Source organism: Ambystoma mexicanum, chromosome 4q (assembly GCF_040938575.1).
Source record: "Ambystoma mexicanum isolate Mex_15411 chromosome 4q, UKY_AmexF1_1, whole genome shotgun sequence".
Lineage (NCBI taxonomy): Eukaryota > Metazoa > Chordata > Amphibia > Caudata > Ambystomatidae > Ambystoma > Ambystoma mexicanum.
The window spans coordinates 520,370,277-520,393,697 of record NC_090928.1 but is presented as its reverse complement, the minus strand read 5'-3'; the positions used below and the strand labels follow the sequence as shown (position 1 = coordinate 520,393,697).

General features: G+C 46.5%; 1 protein-coding gene across 4 annotated transcripts in view; it reads right to left on the bottom strand.

Moving 5' to 3' along the window:
• Window positions 1–23,421, bottom strand: part of RALGAPA2 (Ral GTPase activating protein catalytic subunit alpha 2) — a 3,672,963-nt gene that overhangs the window by 1,603,310 nt on the left and 2,046,232 nt on the right. For all 4 annotated transcript variants that reach the window (XM_069608069.1, XM_069608071.1, XM_069608070.1 and 1 more), the window contains one exon: window positions 4,700–4,758. In XM_069608069.1, coding sequence (XP_069464170.1) covers window positions 4,700–4,758 — 59 coding nt within the window. The remainder of the gene's footprint in view (window positions 1–4,699; window positions 4,759–23,421) is intronic.

Sequence of the window (23,421 nt, the reverse complement as noted above, 5' to 3'; positions counted from 1 at the left end):
AAGCTTGGATCTCACTGACCCAGTGTGCAGATGTAAGACTCACCAAGAGGGTTGTCTTAATGGTGACCAGCCTGATGTCTGCGGATGCCATTGGCTCAAAGGGTTCATGTGCAGTACATGTGTGGGGCTGTGGGGGCTGAAGTGTGTGTGAGAGAGTGGAAGTGTCCTTGAGGGAGTTGCAGTGTGTGGGAGGGAGCGACAGATGTGTAGGAGAGGGGAGTGGCAGTGTGGGGGAGGGTGGGTGTGGTAGAACTGGGCATTTAGGGGGCAGTGGGCATGTGCTGGTGCAGCATGGCCACCTAAAATGGCAGAATGGTGCTATACAAGACCAATTACATTACAGTGCAAGAGTCAGTGCTCGTAGGGAGGTCAATGCTTGTGTCAGTAGTTTTAATGTGTGCGCATGCAGTGCATGTGTGAGAGATTATGGGCACTGCGTGTGTGGGGGGTATTTGTGGGTGTAGCAGTAAACATGTGGGGGCAGTGTGTGTGGGATGATGGTGTGCAGGGATGGGGCAGCTTGTGGGGGCTGGGATGTATTTGGGAGGGGTGTGTGTGTGTGTGTGTAACGTACATGGGTCTGTGTGCAGTGTTGTGCATAGGTCTGTGTGGCATGTGGTGGCACAGCAAGGCCATAAAAAGTGACAGAGCAGCCTATTATTTCTAGCTACCCCTCAAGTTGCTATAGGTGTTTAGACTAACCGCTTCCCTGGAAATATACTTAATAAAAGTACTTTGTTGAACTAAAACCTTAAAAACACCACATGTCTTTTCTTAGCTATAGCAAAGTGAACAGTCAGTGTGATTGTGTGTGTTTGGGCAGTGTTTGTGTTTATGGGGGGCATTGTGTGTGTGTGGCAGTAGTGTGGGAAAGCAGTATGTGTGGGGAGTGCAATATGTGTGTGGGTGGTGCAGTATGTGTGTGGGTGGTGCAGTGCATGTGGGGGGCCCAGCGAAAGCAGTGCATGGGGGAGGGGCTGTGTGTGGTAGGGGCAGTGTGTGTGTGAGGGGATTTTGCAGGGGGCAATGTTTGGAAGGGTGTGAGGCAGTGTTTTTGTTTGTGGGCAGCGTGTTGACAGTATGCATATGAACGAGTGTGCGCATCTTGAAGGGGAAGTGCATTTGGAGTGTGTGCAGGGGATAATGCAGTGAAGCCACCAAAAGTTACAGAAGCATGCTATGTAAGACTACTTCAATGTATTACGGGGTGTATACAGGATTAGTGTGTGGGAGGCAGTGATCGCATGTGGACCAGTGTATGTGTGCGATTCTTGGTTCTTGCTGGAAGTTCTTATCCACGTAACCGCCAGAAAATGATTTACAATGGGTGGAAATACTGCTGGCAGTAAATCCTCCAAAGGAGTATTGTGGAATCAACACTGCCATTCTACCACTCAATCATGTGGATTTACTATCTTTGGGAGGGTCTGAAACAGTAAACGAGTTTGGCGTTATTAATACAGGAAACTGCCAAACATGTAACAAGGTCACCGATTCACTCCCCCCACAGCACCCCGAAATGGAAAAAACCTTACATTGCAGAGAAAAATGTAGCATCCTTTTGGTGTGAAGTCATAAGAGTTGATTATGACTTCCTAATCCTCAGTATACAACGTCACAGCAGAAAGATACAGTAAATAGAATTGTACATGGGTGTCTAACTACATGGAAATAATCCACTGAGGGGTTCAAAGTCACATCTGATAAACAATAAGCGAAATGGTCGAGTTGTTTAGGATGTGTATCTGAACCCCAAGGTGTGCCATATTACCATGGTTGATAGACACCTGTGCACAACAGAAAATTACCAGAAGTGGTAAGCCAACGCTGCATTCTAGTCTTTGGAAAATGTTAACCAATGCTGGACTTTTAAAACTGACTCTGCTGAACAGAACGAGAGAGAGAGAACGAGCGAGACAGAGACTGCTGCTGGAACCAAATTGTTCTGACGCTGTTTGAGACACCGGAGGAGAGCAGACTGCAGGATGCAGCATGGAGGCTGACAAGAATGGCATGCAGAGAAACCGAGCAGAGAGAAGTTTGCTGCATTATTGTCATGGGCAGCTAGAGCCATCAAAAGCAGAAGGCAGCAAACAGCTAACGGGACACACTCCCAGTCAGTGGGCCAAGAGCAAAGACGACGAGTGAGACACTAGGAACACCGAAGCCACCAGTGTAGACCGATAAGCCCAATGAGAGCAAATGGGACACCGGGGTGCTTGAGGGTGAATGCCGTGTACCGTTGACAGTGCGAGAGAGCCTACTTTAAGGAACTGTAATAGTGAATATGAATACGAACATTGTTAATAAAGGGTTGGTGATCCAGTGCTTGAAAAGCATTATTTCCTGGATGCAAGAGCGAGTGAATGGAGAATGGAAATTTCCTGGCAGGATAGTGAACCAGGCAAACAGTAAGCCTGGGACACTCACCCGTGAGAGGACATAAAAAGCACTGGCAGGAAAGTAAACCGGCTAGTGTGCGAGTCTGGGACTCACATCCAAGTGTGATACCCTTGGCAGGAGAGTAAACCAGGGATAAGAAGAGAAGTGAGAAAAGTGAGGGGTAAAACTCCCCGTCCTGAAATTGTAGGATGGTGATAACCAATATAGGAAGGGAAGAACCATACCCCTTATAAGGATAAGCAACAACGTTGCGAATACCCTTGTAGGGGAGTACACCAGGGGTAGAAAAAGGATTGAGACAGCCCAGGGTGGCCATCAATACAAAAAGGAAAGTAACCTCTTTGAAAGATAATTGAGAACGAGAGAAGCAATAAAGCTGAAAGTACCCTGGGCAGGAGACTACACATGGGGTAGGAAAAGTATTGAGAAAGCTTAAGGGTCAAAACCTCTCCTTGAAATTGTGGGACAGTAACAATCAATGTAAAAGGGAAGAACTATACCGATTTAAGGATAACTCGGATCCAGAGAGAGAGAGAGGGAGATTGAAATATTCCAAAGAACTGTGTGCTAAAGGGAGACTCAAGGTAGGAGTCATCCCCCTTGAAACTGTGAAGTAAAACCTATGAAAGGAGAAACGCAGAAAGAGTCGACCCCCTGTGAAGCAGTGGAACAATATTGAAGTTGAAGCCGGGTATACGTAGATTGGCAGGTGGCGGAGTGGGCTGGGGTGGAGGTGTGGAAGTTTTGTTAGTCTTCGGAGCAAGGAGGAGAGTTTCTTTTTTGTTATTAATCTTAACTTGGAGGGTCGCTACCTTGTTAGATAGGGCACTCTGAATACTAGTGCACCATATTTTGTCCTTGAGACAGGTGTCCGGGGCTTGGATGGCCGTGTCTACCTCTTTAAGGATTGCGAACAGTTCTTTAGAGCTTGAGTTGGCTTGAGTAATGCATAAATTGTATGACGATTGTTTGGCGAGGATAATTTATTTTTTGTAGTGGGTGGCTATTTTGCTAAGGTTGTATTTGTTAGTGTCAGAAGGATCTTGTCTCCAAATTTGTTCACTTTTAAGTTTTTCAAATCTGATACTTTCAGGTAGGGAGAGAACCAGGTTTTCACATGTTTTTTGGGTTTGCTCTTTCTAATTTTCAGTGGTGCTATGACATCTAGTGAAGATGGCATTATTTTATTGTACTCCTCTACCAAGGTGAATGGCTCTTTGTGGTAGTTTGCCTTCTTTTTAGTTATCAGTTGGAAATTAGACTAGCTCAAGAGTCACAATCTCTGTTCCCAAGAAATCATCCTTTGCCTTGTTTGGGAACGCAATGGGGCTTTGCCACATGAAAGGATCCTGTAGAAGACCCCGTCTTGTGAAGCAAGTAAGGTTCTGCCAACGTGTGTTTATTTTAACTCTACGAGGCGGAAGGGTTTGCTATAGTGGTTATTAATTTATCATTGCCTCGTGTCGTTTCAGTAATACGGTGAAGGATTTTTCTACGTGGCACCATGTTTATTTCTAAAGTAATAATTTGCCTAAACAGTTGTATACAATTTTATAAAGCATGAACCTGTACAGATGAGTTGTGCATCATCAACCACATAAAAGAGAACAGACACATTTTTAACAAATTAAATGAAGTTCGAAGGACAGATTTGTTGGCAACCAGGTTTCTCCGAGTGCATTGATTCACCAGAGGTCAGGATCTGGACAACAGAAATGCAAATAAGAAAGCATTTAATGTCTACAGCCCCATACAACAGAACCTCTTTCCCATAAACATCAGACTCACCCTCACAGAATTCAAAGTAGAACCTTCTTCGCCGAGGTGCACCCTGAGATCCGACCAATCCAAGTCCATGGGCCTTGTTTCCCCTCTGATGACCGCACCTTTCAGCCCACCCCATTTGCTCCTACATGCCCCTTTTCAACAGTGGTTTCAGCCTTGCAATAAGTATTGGCCATTCCCTGTTACCCTCGTGGTATGCCGCCAACAAACGCTATGTTTTAAGGATGGTTCAGCTCTTTACCATCATATGTATGCCTGTAACCCATGCTGAATTACAGGTATCTGCTGCTTCTAAAAGCTAGGTTTGCTCTCAATAAATACCCAAAATAAAACGATACATATGAGCTAATTTAACAATGTGATGGAGTAAATCCATATGAATGTTTTGCCCCACACCCCCGCTATAGTTGCTTCTTTATTGAAAGCAGAAACCAATACAAGCATGTACAGATCCTATTTGAATGATCACTCTAGTGTGTCAGGTTTCAGCATCTATAATATAAAGTGTTACCTGGCAGTTTCGGTTGGCTCTTCTCTGGCATTCTTCAATAAAATATTTATGAGATAAAACTACAAATAAAAACAGTTTCATTAGTAAACAGGAATCTCCAGTATTAACTTGTGTGAACTTTTCAACATTGGAAAATTACTATAAGGTTAATGAACTTCAATCAACACACAGTAAGCATACACAATCACAGCAAAACATTTCCAAGTTGCCCATTTATTTTTTGCGCTATTCTTCAAAATAGGGCATTATGCCCGATGGCAACACTGTTGCTATTGAGTAATGTTTGTCACCACTGTAGTGGATACGTACCCTTTTTAAATGACCCGGAAGGTAAAAATAAAATCAAATGAAGATTTATTTTTCCCATTGCTGACCACGGCAGCTCTTAAAGATCTGCGTTCCCGGCCTAATGTACTAGACGCTGGAGAGACTAACACAGCTCTAAGCATTAACTAGCACAAGGTGTACACACGAAACCCAGTAACTCAAGCAAAGTGCCACTGCACATGGAGCAAGAAACTAAGGGAAAATTAAAAAAGTGAAAAAAGACTGGCCGTCAATAACTTGCAATGAAATGCATATATCTACGATAATGAAAACAGCGTACATGTAACATCTACTCTCAAATGCGATTTCTGTATATTCCAATTTTCAGAAAGTTGTTCTAACCTGGGAGAAAGATTATAGCACCTCAGGTACCAAGAAGCTGTTTTTGCCCATCACTGTCTAGCAGGGGGTCTGCAGCCTACGGGTCTCCAGATGTTTTGGTCTACAAATCTTATGAACCTTCACCATCAATGTTGCTTGCTAAGACAGAAGGAGTTGTAGCCCAAAACATCTGGCGAGCCAACCCATACAGAAAATGTAATATCAAAAGTCATCCAGTGCCATTTTGGTTTTATTTCATTGCAAAGTCGTACTTTTCTGTAGATCTTTTCCATGTTTTTTGCGTAACTGAGGTGTTGGTAGTTGCTAACACTCTAGGACCTCTGTAGCCATGCTGCCAAGTTTATTAAAGTTACGGTGGGATGGAGAATATGATAATTGGGTGGTCCTGTAAGGCAACTGCAAAGAAGTGACTTAGGACCATCTGAAGCAGGTATGAGAACGAGATGCACTTTATCAAGGCTGGAGCATGGAGGATGATGCACATCTCTAAGATCCCAAACTTCTGATCAAAGTTAAGATGGAAATGAAATTCATTTCTACAGGTTATCAAAGGGGTATTTCCAAAGACCACACACAACAACACACATATGTAAAGTATCAAAAAAGTATGTTCTTGGGCAGAGTCAAGATGGCACCTTGAGCGGATGCACTCTCCTGTCGTTCAAGCCTCGGGGGGCGACTAGTTGGCAGTTACCGGAATCAGAATGAAAACATTTAATATTGGTGGTGTTGTGCATCCCCAAGCTTCTAGTGACTGAGGGGTGAAAGCTCTTCAAGATCACAGTGAACTGGTAGCCATTTCATGCTGCTGCAACCGCAAGCTGTGCTAGCCTCCAATATGGTGTCCGTGACTATGAGCGCGCTTGCTCTGAAATAAGATGTGGGGATCCGGAAGCGAAATGTGCTGTTACCTGTGATTTTGACCCAAAACGCACAGCAGTAAGGAGGGCAGTGCAGAGGGAGATAAGACAACTGGCACCCAAACAGTTAACCGCAGATCAACAAGCGTGCCCGTGGTGGCGTGTTAACAATATCTAATGGATCTGGATTTGACAGAGGAAGTCGAAATTGTAGATGACCTCCCAAGCATCGACAGAAGCTACCCAATTGGCAGTGCATCCTGAACCCTTAATGGCGACTCTGAAGGTAGCTTTTTATTTAGAAAATGTGTGATTTTACAACATAATCTGAACTTTAGGTACATCCCATCTTCAAGATTTTACAATGTACATATGACTCGTTCCCTTTCCTGCCTCCCCTCCCTCCAGATCCCTCCCCAACTCAAACCAGAACTGTAAACATGGTCAACATTTCTGAGAAGTTCTCTGGTAGTTAGTCTCTTTGGTAGTCAAATTTCCTGGGTAGTTCCTAACTTCTCCCATCCTTAGATGGTCTCTCCTAACTAATTCAGCATCTGTATCTGGTAAGCCCATCTAATCAGGGGGGATTGTCATTAGGTGAGGTGAAGAGTGTCTGCACTTAGGTATTCCAGGTCGTTATAACATCAGAGCTTTATCTCCTTCTTATTTGGAGTACATACCATACTACTGCTTCTGCCATGGACCACCTTTTTAGGTCTTCACACCATCTATCTATGTGTGGACCATCCAGTGTCTTCCATGCCATTCCTATACTCCTTTTTGCTAATACCCAGGCCAGATCTATCATCCGATTCTCTGGCTTTGCTTTTTTTGGGCGTTTATACACCACAAAAGAGGGGCACGCTTCTGGTGACCATTCATATCTTGTAAAACCTCCCTTCTTTAGCCTTGCTTCCATTTCTAGACAGAACTCTCAGAACTATATAATCACTGAGCAACACCAGAACATGTGTTCCATACCTGCTTTTTCTGCCCCGCAGCTCGGACACCTTTTTACTTCTGCACCTGGGAAGCGCAATATCATCTGAGGGGTCAAGTACGTTCTATGAAGTGAGTAGAATTGGGTTAGCTTTAGTCTGGTGTTTCTTTAAATCTTTTTGGGGTATAGCATTACTTTCAAACACTCTCCTTCCTTGAGTTCCCTGGCTATCTCCGATTTCCATGCTCTTTTCCCTAGGAGTAAATCTTTGGGTAGCGCCTCCAGCAATCCCTGCCAGAGTCTAGATACCACATTCCCACCTTCTAACACATCGTACAGCAATCCCAGTACCTGATCTTCTTACCCTTGGTTCGGGAAGTCTAGTCATCTTTATGTGTGTAGTATTTTAGAATACGCTATAAACTGCCCTGTGTGTATTTCAAATGTTTCCCTCAAATCTTGACATGTTAGGAGCTTATCTTCAGAGTAAAGTTCCCCAATTGTAACTCCGCTCTCATCTTCCCAGTACATTCTACTATGTGCTAAATTTTCTCCAGTATCGCCGTATATGGCTGCTAGAGGAATCTGGGGGGGATTAGGGTTCTTTGAGTTTTAGTATCGTATTGGCTCTATACCATATCCGCGTGCCCAATTCCAGGAGACCCAGAGGGTCTTCTATCCTTCTTTCCCCAAGCCACAACACCTATTTCAGAATGAATGGGGCTATACCTGGGCTCATCAAGGTATGTTCGCTTGTTTCTGAGTCAGCTAACCAACTTGCTACATGTTGCAGCTGTCCTGCCAGGTAGTAGAGTTCAAAGTGAGGGAGGCGCAGCCTTCCTTCTGCGTATTCTCTTCATAACATGTTTAGAGCTACCCTTCTTCTGCCACATCTCCATATGAAGCTGCCTATAAACGAGGTTAGGGCCTTTAAAAAGGCCCTCGGTATGTGGTATGGAATATTTAGAAAGTGGTATAGCACGTGGGGAAGGGCCACCATTTTTAAAAGTGCTGCCCATCACTGAGAGGGGCAATTTCCACCATAATTTTATAGAGGCTTCCAGCCCAGACTTCGCCTTGCATGTATTATATTGATGTGTGTTTTTGGTGTCATGATAAATATCCACTCCTAGGTATCTGAAGGTGTGGACCTTCCATTGTAACCCCAGGCATGGGAGTGGCACCTCCTCCACTCTCATCCAACCCGCTATTGGAAATAGGTAGGAATTGTCCAGATAATCTTGATCCCAGACAGTGCAGCAAAATTCTCCAACACCTCTTGATATAACTCTAGGCTGTCTTGAGGGTGTTTTATGTATAATAACATATCTGCATAGAGGGATATCACGTGATGTACCCCATCTACGTATAGTCCTGTGTCTTTGACTGTTTCCCCTCATAAATATTGCTAGGGGTTCTAAGTGCCAGAATATACAGCAATGGGGATAAGGGACACCCCTGTTTGGTTCCTCTGTGGATTGGGAATTGTTCCGATATGTATCTGCCTGTGTGTACTCTCGTAGCTGGATTTGAGTAAAGCCTATGGACCCACTTCATGAAGTTGTATCCCATGCCGAAACTTCGTAGGGATGCAAACAGCCATTCCCACCTGACCGAGTCAAACACCTTGATGGCATCTATTGCCACGACTGCGCAGCCCTCCAGCCCTTTCCGTGTTCCATCTATAACAGCATGCAACCTCCTAAGGTTTTTTGTTGTTGCCCTGCCCGGGACATAACCGTTTGATCCGGGTGCATCAATGTTGTGATCAGTCTCTCGGCTAACACTGCTGTAAGGATTTTGGAGTGTTGGTTAATTAGTGATATCGGCCTGCAGGATTCGCAAAATGTTCCCTCTTTTGGCAGGTTTCAGGATAGGCAGTATTACTGATTCGTCCATGCTCTCAGGTAGTTTCCCTATTTCATATGCCTCTTCTACGATCAGTAGTAATTTTGGGGCTACTACGCCAGCAAACTCTCTATAAAACTCTGCTGGGAGGGCCTCCCCCCCCCCCCATCAAGTCTTGCCTACAGGGAGCATGGCCATCACCTCTCTTATCTCTTCTACTGTGAGTGGCATGTCCAGCATTTCCCTTTGCTCCGAGTTCAGTGTGGGTAGGCCTATGTCTAGCAGGGTCTCTGTTATTTCCCTACTTTTGGCGTCACCCGAATCCTCAGAGGCTTCGGAAAAAGGACCAAAAGGTATAATTTATTTCTTTTTGTGACCTCCGGTTTTCCGCGCATTCTTCCATTATCTCGACAATCCCATCAAGAGCTCCTGTGTCTCTGGCTTCACCATCACACTGGGATATCCAAGAACATTCCTTTGCACATTACTAAGAAGCTGAAGGTCATTTAAAAGGAAGGAATGCCGGTGTCAACAAAGTAACACTAAAATGGTCAGCTTTAGCAGTTTGTTTTTAACCTAGGACTGATTTTTTCTAGAATACTTAATACACATGACTATGAATATATAAAGAAAGCGTGTCACTATTACAGGCTAAATCCATTATTAGTGTCCTGAAGATGGCTTTGAAAGAGAACAGAAAAGATTTGGTTGGGTTGGTGCTACTTTCAAAACCAGAAACACAAATAGGTGTAGACACAATGAAGTGAGGGTGAATGCCCATGTAGTAATTTGGCACTCGTCACTCACCTGTGTTACTAACCCCACACAATACTGTTTAATTACAAAAAATAGCAAGCGGATCACAATAAGGGTTTATGGTTCAATGTAAATGGTACACGATTTGACTGGACATTTTTGTTTTTCATGTGCATTTATTACTTTTTTACTTGTTTTATGTATGTTTTATACTGGTACAACAATAAAATTGACATATGTTTGGACTGACCTGTGGTATTACGATCTAATGTAAGTAATACAGAAGCATATATTGCAAATTACAAAGGTGGGTAGCTATTAGTGGAATTCAGATGTTGATTCTAGTTAACCATCCCAGCAACCTACCTGGCTTACCTCCTTGCCCATACAATTATTCGGTGTATGCTGAGTAGCTGAATCTCCCAAATCTTTCCTAGTGCTTCAGGCATTCCTGTCTGAGTTCAATAAGTCTGTCCTCAGATTCCATTGTCTTGATCTAAGTACCCTCTATTTTCTTTTATCATAGACTCGGTCTGCTAGATGTCGTTCCAGTTCTTCCCAGACCCCTCGCCCCCATCCCGGCTATGGCTGCGCCCATTACCAACCCCTTGAAGGCGTCCCATACGGTCTGCATTTCCGTAACATGGTATTATTCTTTTTGCCGACCCAATTCTTCTCTAAAGGGACTGTCTTTTAGGGTTTTTGCTCTCAATTTCAGCTTGTATTACAGCTTGTATCACTTGTATCAGTTTGTATCACAGCTCCCTGTCGTGCAGGGGGACTGATGATGATGAGACAGAGTTTGTCGAATGTTTCCTTGCAGCAGCCGACATTACCGAGTCTGACGACGGATGAGACCTCAGGCACATAGGCGCGGAGTCCAGCACCCTGTTCTCCAACCCGTCTCGCTTGGCTGGAGCCATGCAAAGGTTCTTCATGAGGGCCAGGCCCTCCTCCCAAATGTCTCCAGAAAGGATACTGCCATGATAGTCTTCCTCTTGGATTCTCGCTGCTGATACAAGAAACCCTCCTCCTTTGTTTCCTCGGACGCCAGCTGGAACGGCTTTGAGGCCCTGGAGATCATGGAGTGGAATGATCACACCTCGCCTGGTGGAGAAACTCTACGAGGATCATCCAAATATGGCGATTCATCCTCGGCCGGGATGAAGTCCTCATCTTTGTCGGTAACAGTGACCGTCTCCATACCAGTGTCCGTATCCAGGTCCGCTGAAGGAGTCCGGTCTCGACGTGGTGGTGGAGGCTGATGTGGAGGCTGATGACGCTTTCTCTTTTTATGTGGAGTTTGATCGGGAGCCTGCGGCTCCACGGGTGCTGGTGGCTCACTCTTTTGAATCTCCGTCACCAGGGCGTGGAGAGAAAGGCCACAGAAATGTTCCTTGGCTGAGTGACGGACCGCGAAGACCTGCGCCGCCGCGGTCATCATAGTCGTCCTTGTGGACCGTATGAATGGACTCTTGGTCGTCGTCGACGTAGATGAAATGTCAATGGGTTGAACGTCAAACTTGGAGGGCTGTTTTGGGGCCTCCTCACCCCCCCCCACTTTTCCACCCTGAGGGCCTTGAACCGAGACCTGGATCAGTCTCTTGGCTGATGCCCCTGTGGCCATGTCTCACTGTGGGAGCAGGGACACCCTCTGCGCTGCAGGTGCCACCCTCGTAGGATCAGCTCCCACTGCTGCAGTGGTCATCACTGTAGCTTTCGAAGTGGCCAACGAAGACTGTGGCTGAGCCTGTGGAGCCTGATTTGGCTGCGCAGCCTTCTTCTCCTGCTCCAGCATAGGCCTGTCCGCCTTCTCCTGCCACTTGTCACAGTGCAGCCAGAACCAGAATTAAAAGCTGCATTGATCAATGACAGATCTTTAGTCGCTCATGCTACTGACATAGCAGATGTCATACGCGAAAACGACCTTGATTTCGTCGCCATTACTGAATCATGGCTCCATGAGGCAGCAGGTCCTGCACTCACTCTAGCAGTCCCAGAAAAGTATACCATCCTTAGAGCTGACAGACCAGACGCACGAGGTGGAGGAATAGCAATTATCGCCAAATCCAACCTCTCTATGAGAATCACCTCCACACCCTACCTTAAATCCTGTGAGCTTCTTTCTATCAAACTACCCACCGCCAACTCCCAAACACTTAATATTTACCTCCTCTATAGACCGCCAGGCCCTACCAATACCTTCAACGAAGATATCACCTCTGTTATCTATGAGAAGCTAAAAAATTCCTCTCAAACCTTAGTGTTAGGAGACTTCAACCTAGTGTACAACGATATCAATGACCTCCAGGCTACTGCCACAGCTAATACCTTGTCAGAACTAGGCTTCACGCAGATTGTGAATATTCCTACACATTCCAAAGGGAGAACTCTAGACTGGATTGCCAGTCATAACTGTAACCCCTCTATAACAGCCATTGCACCCCAAATATGGTCAGACCATCACCTTATCTCCTTTACCCTCAACACTAAAAGAACCACAACTCTCACACCCACCCCGCCATACCCACTTTAACCAGAAATAAGAAAAATATCACAGCGGATAATATTCTGCCTCACATCCTACCCAAACTTAATTCTCTATCTGACCATACCGACCCAGGCATCGTAGTGGAGGAATTCAATAACGCTATGTCCACTGCCCTTGACAGAGTTGCTCCGCTTAAACTTAGAAACAGTAAACCAAAAAAGCATCTAAACTCCTGGTTTACACCCCATTTAAAAAACAGCATGGAACCGGCATCCTACCGCTGAAAATAAAACCAACCTAATAAACATCTCCTCGCAATACAAAAAAGATATCATCCTGACCAAACAAGAAACCTATAATAATAGGATCACCCAAGCCAACTCCAGTATGAAGGAGCTATTCTCCATCCTAAAAGAACTGGAAACTCCTATCGCAGGACAGGACGACTCCATCAAAGATAAAACTTGGTGTACTGGCATACAACTGGCACTAACCAACAAAGTGGCCAACCTCCAAACTAAAATTGCCCTAAAGAAAGCCTCATTACCAACCCAACCTCCCGTGGACAAAACCCCCACACCCAAACCTACAGAATCTACCCAATTCCGTTTCTCCAAGGTCTCAGTATTTGAGGTAGAAAAGACCATTCTGACTCTTAAACCGTCTAATTGCAAAGGTGACCAATGCCCCGCACAAGTAATAAAAGACGCAGCTAGAGATCTAGCCCCCTTCATCACAAAACTTATTAATGCCTCCTTCACTACGGGCACCATCCCTCGCAACCTAAAAAGAATCTTGGGTACCCCCCCTCCTGAAAAAACAAACCTTGGACCCCAACATCCCCACAAATTATAGACCCATCACCACAGTGCCTTTCTTACTAAAGGTTTTAGACAAGGTAGCGTACACCCAAATCCAGAACTTCCTTGAGATAAACCATCTCCTTGGAACACGCCAATCCGGTTTCCGTCCGCAACACGGCACAGAAACAGCCCTGATTGACCTAAAGGCCCAAATAGACTCACTCAGAGACAAGGGCAAACTAGCTCTCCTTCTCCTTCTGGACCTCTCAGCCGCCTTTGATTTGGTGGACCACAGAGTCCTATGCAATCACTTGGACTCGGCGGCCCACTTCTCAGGGGAGGCTATAGTCTGGATACAGTCATTCCTTAGTGACAGGACCATGAGGGTGTTCTCCCCCGCAGCGGCAGCAGACCCGATTCCTATCACCTGCGGAGTGCCACAGGGATCCTGTGTCTCGCCAACACTCTATAACATCTTCACCAAGCCACTTTGACGATCCCGATAATCTGGGTGTCACCTATACCAACTACGCAGACGATACCCAGATTCTCCTACCACTTACTGGGGATTATGTTGAAGACCTGGCTCTGGTGAACAGAGTCTATAGCATCGTTCAAGCATGGATGGCCAACCATGGCCTATGCTTGAACGATGACAAAACAGAGCTTATCATCCTGGGCACTGCAGCCCGCATCTCCAAACTCAACCAAAACTACTCAGCCTTCATCATCGATGGCAACACTATCAAGGTCGCCAGAGAAGTAAAAACCTTAGGTTTCTACCTTGATGCAACACTATCCTTAACCAAACAGGTGAACTCACTGGCCTCATTCACGGCCTATACATGTAAATTAATACGCGCTGGGAAACATTTCTTATCAGATGACAGTTGTCTTATCCTAGCCAGAGCCCTCATCTTATCAAAATTAGATTACTGTAACACCCTTTACATAGGGACAACCAAACAAATCATCAATAGAATTCAAGTCCAAAATAATGCATTAGAGCAGCCTTAAGCATCCCTAGAAGAGCACATATCTCAGAAATAAGACGTAAACACAAATGGCTCTCTACTCAAGAAAAAATCAACCTTAAATCTGCCTCCATCATCCACAAATGTTTAAACAACAAAGCCACCAGCTACCTTTCAGAACGCTTCAATAGGAAAAACCCCTCCAGACCTACAAGGACAGTCAGCCCTAACTGCCTCCTAGTGCCCAGATTTAAATTTACCACTATTGGAGGATCCAGCTTCCCAGTCAAGGCAGCTCAGTTATGGAACGCCCTACCTCTTGCACTTAGATCCGACCAAACGTTCAACAACTTCAGAAAGAATACCATAAAATGGCTCACCGAGAATGCAACATAAATGGCACTCTACCTCTCGCACCTCCACTTGTACTCTACCTGACTTGCTATTTAGTTCGCCATTGATTTGACTGTTTGGTGGCGCTATATCTGCACTTGTACTTGTCTCACCTGTAGAGCCAAAAAACTGCCTACTCTGTAACTTGCGTGTTCTGTAACTTGTAACTTCTGTAACCAAGCTGTAAACTTCCTTGTCTCTTGCGCCCTGCTACCTCAGGGTCCGGTGCGCATAACAAATAAACAAACAAACAAACAAACTTGGCCAGGGTGGATAACTTCCTCTTCGAGGAGGAGCTTGATTGCTGGCTGGCTATTGAGGCGGACAGTGATTGTGGCCTTTCCAACTTGGGACCTGCGGCAGCGGCGAAAACCGTGCACTCAGATTTAAGGCTCTTGGCCTTATCTTGGACCCCCATTGATGGGGCAATCCCAAAGGACTTAGAAGATCACTCTTCGGACCGGCCGGTCCTGGCCGAGGCATACCCCCCTGCTCTGAGTACTGGGCAGAGGCCTTGTTCGAATTGAGCCATGCTGCCAGCCTGCTGTGCCTTTCTTTCATAGTCTTCTTCAAGAAGCCCAGGCATACCTCGCTCTCCACCTCCATGTGGTCCGGGTGCAGGCAGTTAAGGCACTGCAGATGTTTGTCTTCCACAAAGACATTTGGTAGCCTGCATTTGGTGCAGGGCCACCGTCCTTCTCCTATGACATGGTCGGATGGCTTGAAGTAGGCCCAAGGTGGTCTTCTGAAAACTTTGACAAATCCTGAGGGTTGCGAAAACTTCACTGACAATAGATCCCTGCTGCTGGCGGTGAGGAAAAGAGGACATTGGCTTTTGGACACAAAAAATTTACTTTCCCACGAAAAAAATCTGGAATAATGTACTAGTAGCTCGGAGTACAAACTTGAGTATTCCCAACACTGAAGCGTGCAGAAAAAATCTGAATGACTGCAAGAGGCAGGGCTTAGGAAGAGGACGGTCATTGGATGGGGCAATATGACCCAGAGGACAGTGATTGGATTAGAGGAGAAATATAGTTTTAAAGTGAAAGTGAAACTGTTTTTTCTTTTACTGAGGATTTCCAGCCTGACGACAGGGAATATTCATGAGCATGTGAATCCATGCCAGACCCCATGCTGGAGAAGAGTAAATGCAGACCGGCAAAGCCCTGCCTCATGGTACGGGGGACTGCATCAGGTATGCAGACAAACAAATGAGACAAAGCAGGTAAGAGTTCCAGTATGATAAAATATAGAGGCAGCATGAGGCTGAACGAAGAGTCAAGATCAGTAGTTACAGGCAGAAAAAATGCAAAGGCAGCACAAGGTTGAGTGTTACAGGTAGATCAAATGCGAGGCAGCACAAGGCTGAGTGTCACAGACAGATAAAATACGAGGCAGCAAGCACAAGGCTGTTACAGGACGATAAAATGCAATGGCGGCACAAGGCTGAATAAACGGTAAAACTCAGTAATTGCAGGTAGGAATGCAAGAGGCCGCCCCAGGCTGACGAGAAATAAGGGGGTAGTCGGCATGGTACGCAAGCTGTGCTGGTCTGTTGTGGGATTGTGAATGCGAGATATGAAAAGTAGTAAATAAAGGCGCTTACATTCACCGCCTGTTCGGGGTCCCATTAAACATGGTAAGCGGCTGGGAATGCTAAAATGGAGAATGGAGAAGTTGGACAGGCGCAGGTCGGTAAAGCCTCGCCCTGCTCTTGTTTCGGAAGGCAGATACGGCAGGGGGGATTGCAGCAGACAATAAGGCTGCATGAAAAGGGGTGAGGAGCCAGCACATGCAACGTGAAATCAGGATCTTGTCGGTGTGGCTGGTGCAGTGATAGTACTGCGTACGAGCAGATAGGGAATAATAGTATCAGAAAAGTAGCGAGAACATTTTGTAGAATCTCTCACCGAAACAGTATTCACAGAGGCAATCAAAGCCGCAATGAGGACTCCTTGCCTCCCTATGCAAAGGTATGGCCGGAGATAAGATGAGATGAGTGGGCTCCAGTATAGGTTCAACAGTAAAGGAAGTCCTCTGGTGCGCCGTCTGTGCCTGGACATGCCAAAACTGGAGCTGCAACCATACTCTTAAATGGGTAAATATGATGCCTTAGCCAATTCGCACACAGCAGAGGCGGACATTTCTTTGTAGCAAGCCTTGTCAGCCTTGCGGTCGAAGCAGCGCCCATGCTAGAGAGGAGCAGCCAGCTCAGCATAGACGTAGAAAATCCCAGCAAGGGCTTAGATGCAGCCCAACCCCATGGCCATGATGTACAGTAGGGCAGATGACAATGCTCAGGCCGAGACAGGAGCTGCAACTAGACCCCTAAATGTCGCCCTTAGAGGGGCCGTCTTTGCCGGCCAGCTCCCAGAGCTGGAGAAGTAAATAGGATGCCTCGGCCAATCCGCACACAGCAGAGGCGGACATTTCTTTGTAGCAATCCCCGTCGGCCTTGCAGCTGAAGCAGCGGCCATGCTGGAGAGGAGCAGCCCACTCTGCATAGATGTTGAAAATCCCAGCAAGGGCTTAGATGCAGCGCAGCTCCATGGCCATGATGTTCAGTAGGGCAGATGCTAATGCCCAGGCCCAGACAGGAGCTGCAACCAGACCCTTAAATGGGGTCTTTAGAGGGGGGCAGACTTAGCTGGCCCGCACCCTGAGCTGGAGAAGTAAATATGAGGCCTCGGCCAAGCCGCACCCAGCAGAGGCAGGAATTCCTTTGTAGTAAGTCTTGCCGGCCTTGCGGTCGAAGCAGCGGCCATGCTGAAGAGGAGCAGCCGCTCAAAATAGATGTTGTAAAGCCCAGAGAGGGCTTAGATGCAGAAGAGCTCCGTGGCCGCGATGTTCAGTAGGGCAGTTGAGGAGAGGCACGGCAGAGTCAAAAGGAGTCAACGGTTGATGTTGAGTCGTACTGTGCCCCTGTTGACGTATCAGAGCAGCTGTGGCTGGAAGGATATCTATCAGATGAGGAATCTGCAGGAGAAGAATCCATAGAAATAATGTAAGTGGAGAAGTAATTGTTCCGTTTGTCTCATTATGAGCGCAGATTAAAAAGGGGCTTTAGAATATGTGCCATGGACTGTATGCCCAGAGATGATAAAGTTGTTAAAGTTCTATTCCTGTAGCAATCCATCTGGGAGCATTGCATGGCATGTCAACATAAGCTATGAGTAAGTGAAGAGATGTAATTTTCGTTTCAGCCAATAGGTCTGTTGACACCAGTTACACGTCCTATGGCAAAAGCTCTGCAAGACGGCTGATTTGTGGCAATACGCCCCTGTTCTATCTAGTCAATAAGGAGACTGAGCTAGAAATCAAGGGCTAAAGAACCACTATGAACCCCTTTCCTACAAATTAGGGAGACTGAATTGACAAACCTACACCATACAATCAAAGCAATCTCTGAATCAGCAGACAAGTTACATATGAAATGTAGGCAAGGTACCAATTCAAGTTCCTGTATTCAATTTCAATTTATTTCCTGCAGAGGCAAACAAGCAATGAAGAAAGTTGCTTGATAAGACATAAAATAGTATGATACTACACTTTGCATACTTGAAAGTATTCAAGATTGTAAACAAGAATTCATTTGTCTTTTTCTTGCCGAATATAGTGGGATTTTTGGGCATCCTGTGAATGCATCTTCCCTGGCTCACTGGTAAGATAGATCAGTGAGTTAAGCACTCACTGAGATGTGTGTGTGCTGGGCAAATCACAAGTTCCAATCCCAGCTTTCCTAACTGAGGATTTATTTCAAATGGGTAATTTATAAAAGGTCGACAGAGCCATATGACCACCACACACATTGCCTCCATGCTCCATGCTTATGGTGATCATCAGGGATCACAAAATCCTTGCATGTGTCTTTAAACCTCATGGAAGAGTGGGGTGCATATCTAGACGGAACACACATTTTTTTTTTTTTTTTAAACATGTTTTTATTTGCATTTTCAACATCAAGACCATTGCAGTATTGGTTACTTTAACAAAAAACCCCTGTATTATTTTCATACAACGTATATATAAGAAACAGAGAGGGGAGAAATGCAAAGCAATGATGAACTTTAGTCCTGTGATTCGGATTCCCCTCCCTCCCCCTCCCCAACCTCCCCCCTCCCTCCCTCCACTCGACACGGTCGCTTTGTACTCAACTCTAAATAAAAAATCAACACCACTTTGGGCATTATAGCATTGCAAGAGCTCTGCAAGTTGCTACTGCAAGAAAGGAAGAAGCCCTCACAGGGCTTGGGGTAAGCAATCGTCCAGCGGCATAGGGCGTTGCCCTGATTCCTTTGCTTGGCTGAGATGGTAAGCAAGTGTTCTTAGTCTGTGGGCTCCCAATATGTCGTGTAGTATTCTAGAAAGGGCAACCAAATCATTTCGATATTTCTGCGAGATTCATTTATCGCTGCCGTTAGGCTTTCCATTTCGTATATTGCGTGGGCCTTTATTAACCATTCTCTCTTCGATGGTAGGACCATCGATTTCCATTTTATGGTCAGGCACACTCGGGCTGCTAATAGAAGATTGCGTGGTAGGTACATTAGAGATTCATATGTTTCGTCATCTTCCGACTCTACTCCAAACAAAACTAGTGTGGGCGTTGAGTTTCTGGGGATCCCATCTATGTCTCGAATCCAGCCCAGCACTTCCCGCCAGTACACCTGGACTCTGTCACAACCCCACCATTGGTGCCAGTAGTCGCATTGCTCTCCACAACCCCTCCAGCAGTAGGGAGATGTCCCGGGGTACATTTTGGATAGGCGAAGGGGTGTGTAGTGCCATCTCATTAGTAATCGCACGTTGTGCATTTTGTATTGCATGGAGACCGATGATGACCATACCGCTCTATATATTCCTTTCCATACCTCCCCTTGGGTTTCTATGGATAGGTCGGTTTCCCATTTCACTTCTGAAGGTGGGCGTGGACTGTGACCCCTCGTGACTAATGTTCTATACAACTTTGATACGAGGCCTCTCGATGTTTGGGGGGAGCTTAAGATTTGCTCGAATGGTGTCAAAGGGCGCTTTAACGAGTTGCCCCACCTAGGGTCATGCATGGCACTTCGCAGCTGAAGAAAGGACAAAGGGGAGACACTTGTGCCCTGCAAGTCAGCCTGTAATTCCTCCCGGGTTGTAAACACCTCATTTTTCCAGAGCTGTCCCGCCCGACTTAGACCCGCCTCGTACCATGACTGTGACTGCTGGACTGCTCTCAGTGACTTTTGAATAGGTGGGGACCAGATGCAACTCAAAGGAGAGGGCCATGTTGTGATTCCCTGCATGGCTCGGGATGGGTGCCAGAGAGACCATAATACCTTCAGAATGGGGTGCTGTTTAATCCTTTGTGTCATGGCTGATCTCGGGACCCACAACCACTCTCCCAGGGTGACCGGATCAAAGATGTCGTTCTCTATTGCCACCCACTGTTTCTCTGGGTTTTCCCACAAATGATCCGGGAGTATACGGAGTTGTGACGCTCTATAATATTCTCCCAGGTCTGGAAAGCTCATGCCCCCCATCTCTTTAGGTTGAATCAGTGTGGAGTATGGGATCCTTGCTCGTTTGTCTGCCCATAGAAATCTTAGTAGTATGCGCTTTACCTCTACTAAGAAGGAATCGCGAACAATGACTGGGAGGGACTGAAATAAAAATAGAAATCGTGGGAGTATGTTCATTTTGATGGCAGTAAAACGCGCCGCCCATGACATGGAGAGTTTGCGCCATCTGGAGATGTCATTTTGGATGGCTACCCACAGAGGTGTGTAGTTAGCGTCGAAAAGGTCGGGCAGGGAGACCGTTATATTAACCCCTAGGTAGCGGACCAAGTCGGTTTGCACCTTGAAATTCCAATCTGTATCTAAACGTAGTGCTAAGTCAGTGTTGTCTTTCAAGGGGACAGCTATGGTTTTTTGTAGATTAACCCGGAAGCCTGATAGGGGACCGTATCGCGACAATTCTTGGAAAAAAGCGGGGATAGAAGTGGCGGGTTCGGTCAGGTACAAGAGGATATCGTCGGCAAACATCGCCAGTTTGTACTCCCTACCGCCTCGCGGGATTCCTCTGATGTTCGGGTTGGACCTGATGGCTTGGGCAAAGGGTTCAATGACCAGGGCATAAATGAGAGGGGAGAGTGAACAGCCTTGTCTTGTACCTCGAGTAAGGTTGAAGGTTCGCGATGAGATACCATTGATCGATACTTTGGCCCTGGCTGATTGGTATAGTGCTTTCGCTCCTTGTGTCCATGCAGCTCCCAACCCCACCCACTCTAGTACAGCTCTCAAAAAGGACCACTCTACACGATCAAAAGCCTTTTCGGCGTCTACTGATAACAAGAGGGGGTCCTCGCCGGCCTCTCGGAGAGTTGCCATGAGGTCTAGGGTTTTTCTAACGTTGTCTGCCCCTTGCCGGCCTCTTACGTACCCTACCTGGTCGGTGTGGATTTGTTGCGGGAGAATCTGGGCTAGGCGGGCGGCCAATATGCTAGAGTAAATTTTTGCATCTACATTTATGAGCGAAATTGGCCGGTATGATGAACACTCTATGGGGTCTTTACCTTCTTTGGGGATAACGATAATAATGGATTCAGTGAAGGAGTCGGGAGCTCGACCTGATTCTAAGATGGAAGTAAATAATTTGGCGAGGAATGGCGCAAGTGTGCCGGCGTTTCTCTTATAAAAGGCTGGCGTGAAACCATCCTGTCCTGGGGCCGAGCCTACCTTGAGGGCTGAAATCGCTCCCTGCACCTCTGTTGCGGAGATTGGGGCATTTAGCATTTCTAGGTGTTCTTCCGTGATGGGTGGGCGTGCCATATTGGTTAGGTATTCTTTGATATCGGGGGAGGCGCCATCAGTCTCAGCAGCGTATAGGTCTGCATAGAAATTGGAGAAGCGAGACACTATGTCTTGGGGATTTGTGAGTGGGGTGCCCTGTTCGTTGTTTACTTTGTGGACTGCTCTATCTGCCCTTTGTTTGCGGAGTCTGTTCGCTAGCATGGTGTGCGCTTTGTCCCCCTTTTCATAGAACTTCTGTTTGAGGTATTTAATCTGAGTGAGGGCCTTACCTTTCCATATATCTTTTAATTCCTCTCTCATTTTCCTAATTCTCATTTCTGTTTCAATGTCGCTAGTGGGGAGCTCCCTAAGGGAGCGTTCTAGTCGAGTGATCTCTTCCTTAAGTTTTTTCTCCCTGAGTAGCCGGAGTCTTTTTTTGGCGGCTCCCTCTGATATAAGAATGCCCCTTAATGTGGCTTTACCTGCTTCCCACACTGTGTTTAGTGACATACCGTCAGTGTCGTTGATGTCAAAGTATTCTGTGATGGCTTCCGAGAGGAAGTCCTTGAAAATTGGGTCTCTGCATAACAGGTCGTTACATCGCCACCGGCGGTCCAGGGCTGGGAGTGGGCCCAGGTCTAATTCTAGGCCGCACAGGTCGTGGTCTGACCAGGCTACAATTTGGATAGATGTTTTTAAGATGTCACCCTCATTTTCCGCCCCCAGTAATAGGTAATCTATCCTGGAGAAGGAGTGGTGTGGTGGAGAATAAAAAGTAAAGGCTTTTTCCCCTGGATGAGTTACACGCCAGGTATCTATTAAATGATGTTCCCTAAGCTGAATTGCGAATCTGTCACCCTGAAGCGTGCTTGGGGGAAGGGAATTTGGTCGAGCTGAGTACCAGTCGCATTCCCGATCTATAGCTACGTTAAAGTCACCCCCGCAAATTAGTGAACCCTCCCTCCATTCCTCAATGAAATCGAACAGGGGGTCAGTGAAGCTCGCCTGCCCCTGGTTGGGGGCGTAGACTGCACACAGTGTGATGGTACGTGTTCTCAGTGTCCCCTTAAGTGCGATGTATCTCCCGTGCGTGTCTCTGTGTATATGAAGAACCTGCATTCCCAGGGACCTACGCAGCAAAATACCCACGCCCCCCTTCTTCTCCGGTCCAGATGCCCAGAATGCTTCCCCTATGTCTCTCCCTAGGATCTTTCTTTCTCCACCTTTAATGTATTTTGTCTCTTGTATGAAGAGAACGTCTAATTTGGATTGCGCGAACTGTCTCGCTAACATTGATCTCTTTTGCGGGGAGTTTAAGCCCTTGACATTGAGGGAGCCGAAGACTATGCCCTGTGAATTAGCCATATTCTAGGGTTTGGATAGCTTTTTTCGTGTTGTGGCTTGCTTGAGCCCTTTGTTCCATATTAAAGTTAGTGAAAAACTGCCCTGTGTTGTGGTACTTTTGAGTTGGTTCTTTGTGCTTCCCGAGCTTGCTTTGTCGAGTGGTTAATTGGATCCCCCCATCCCTTCTGCTCCTTCCCTAGTGCGGAGTGCTATACTGGACATCCTCACCACACGGGAAGGGAAGAGAGTAAAGAAAAAAGAAAAGAGACGCCCTCGTCCACAGAGGGCCACTTTAGGAGAGCCCCTCTTCAAGCCCTGGGTATAACTTTGTTCTTTGTGCAGGGGCGGGATGCATAGGAGACCGTAATGGTGAATAAAGATCTAGAGCGTCTCCCAGCCCATAACCACGTCTAGGCAGACAAACTTTAAAGGGGGAGAACTTCAATGGAGCTCCATGGCGACCATTTCGGCCCGAGTTAGAGCCCCTAAACAGTGTACAGACACCAGGTGCAGTGTAGGTAGATCAAGGAGTGTTTAAACGTTTGAATTTCCATTTCTGTTGCGCACGGCCTCTCCTCGAGGGCTTATCGGTTGGATCTCGGTGCGGGCCCTTTGGTTCTCTGCGGCCTTCTGCGTCTGAGTCTCTTGCTGGGCCTTGTAGGTGGCAACGGGCACGTTCTGCCTCTTCCACTGAGGTAAGCCTATATTCTTCACTGTCGAACTCAAATGTGAGGGAGAACGGGTGGCCCCATCGGTACTTTACGCCTTTCTCTCGGAGCCAGATCGTGAGGGGATGACACCCTCTTCTTTTTGCGAGGGTCATTGCTGAGAGGTCTTGGTATATCTTGACTGTTGAGCTACGGAA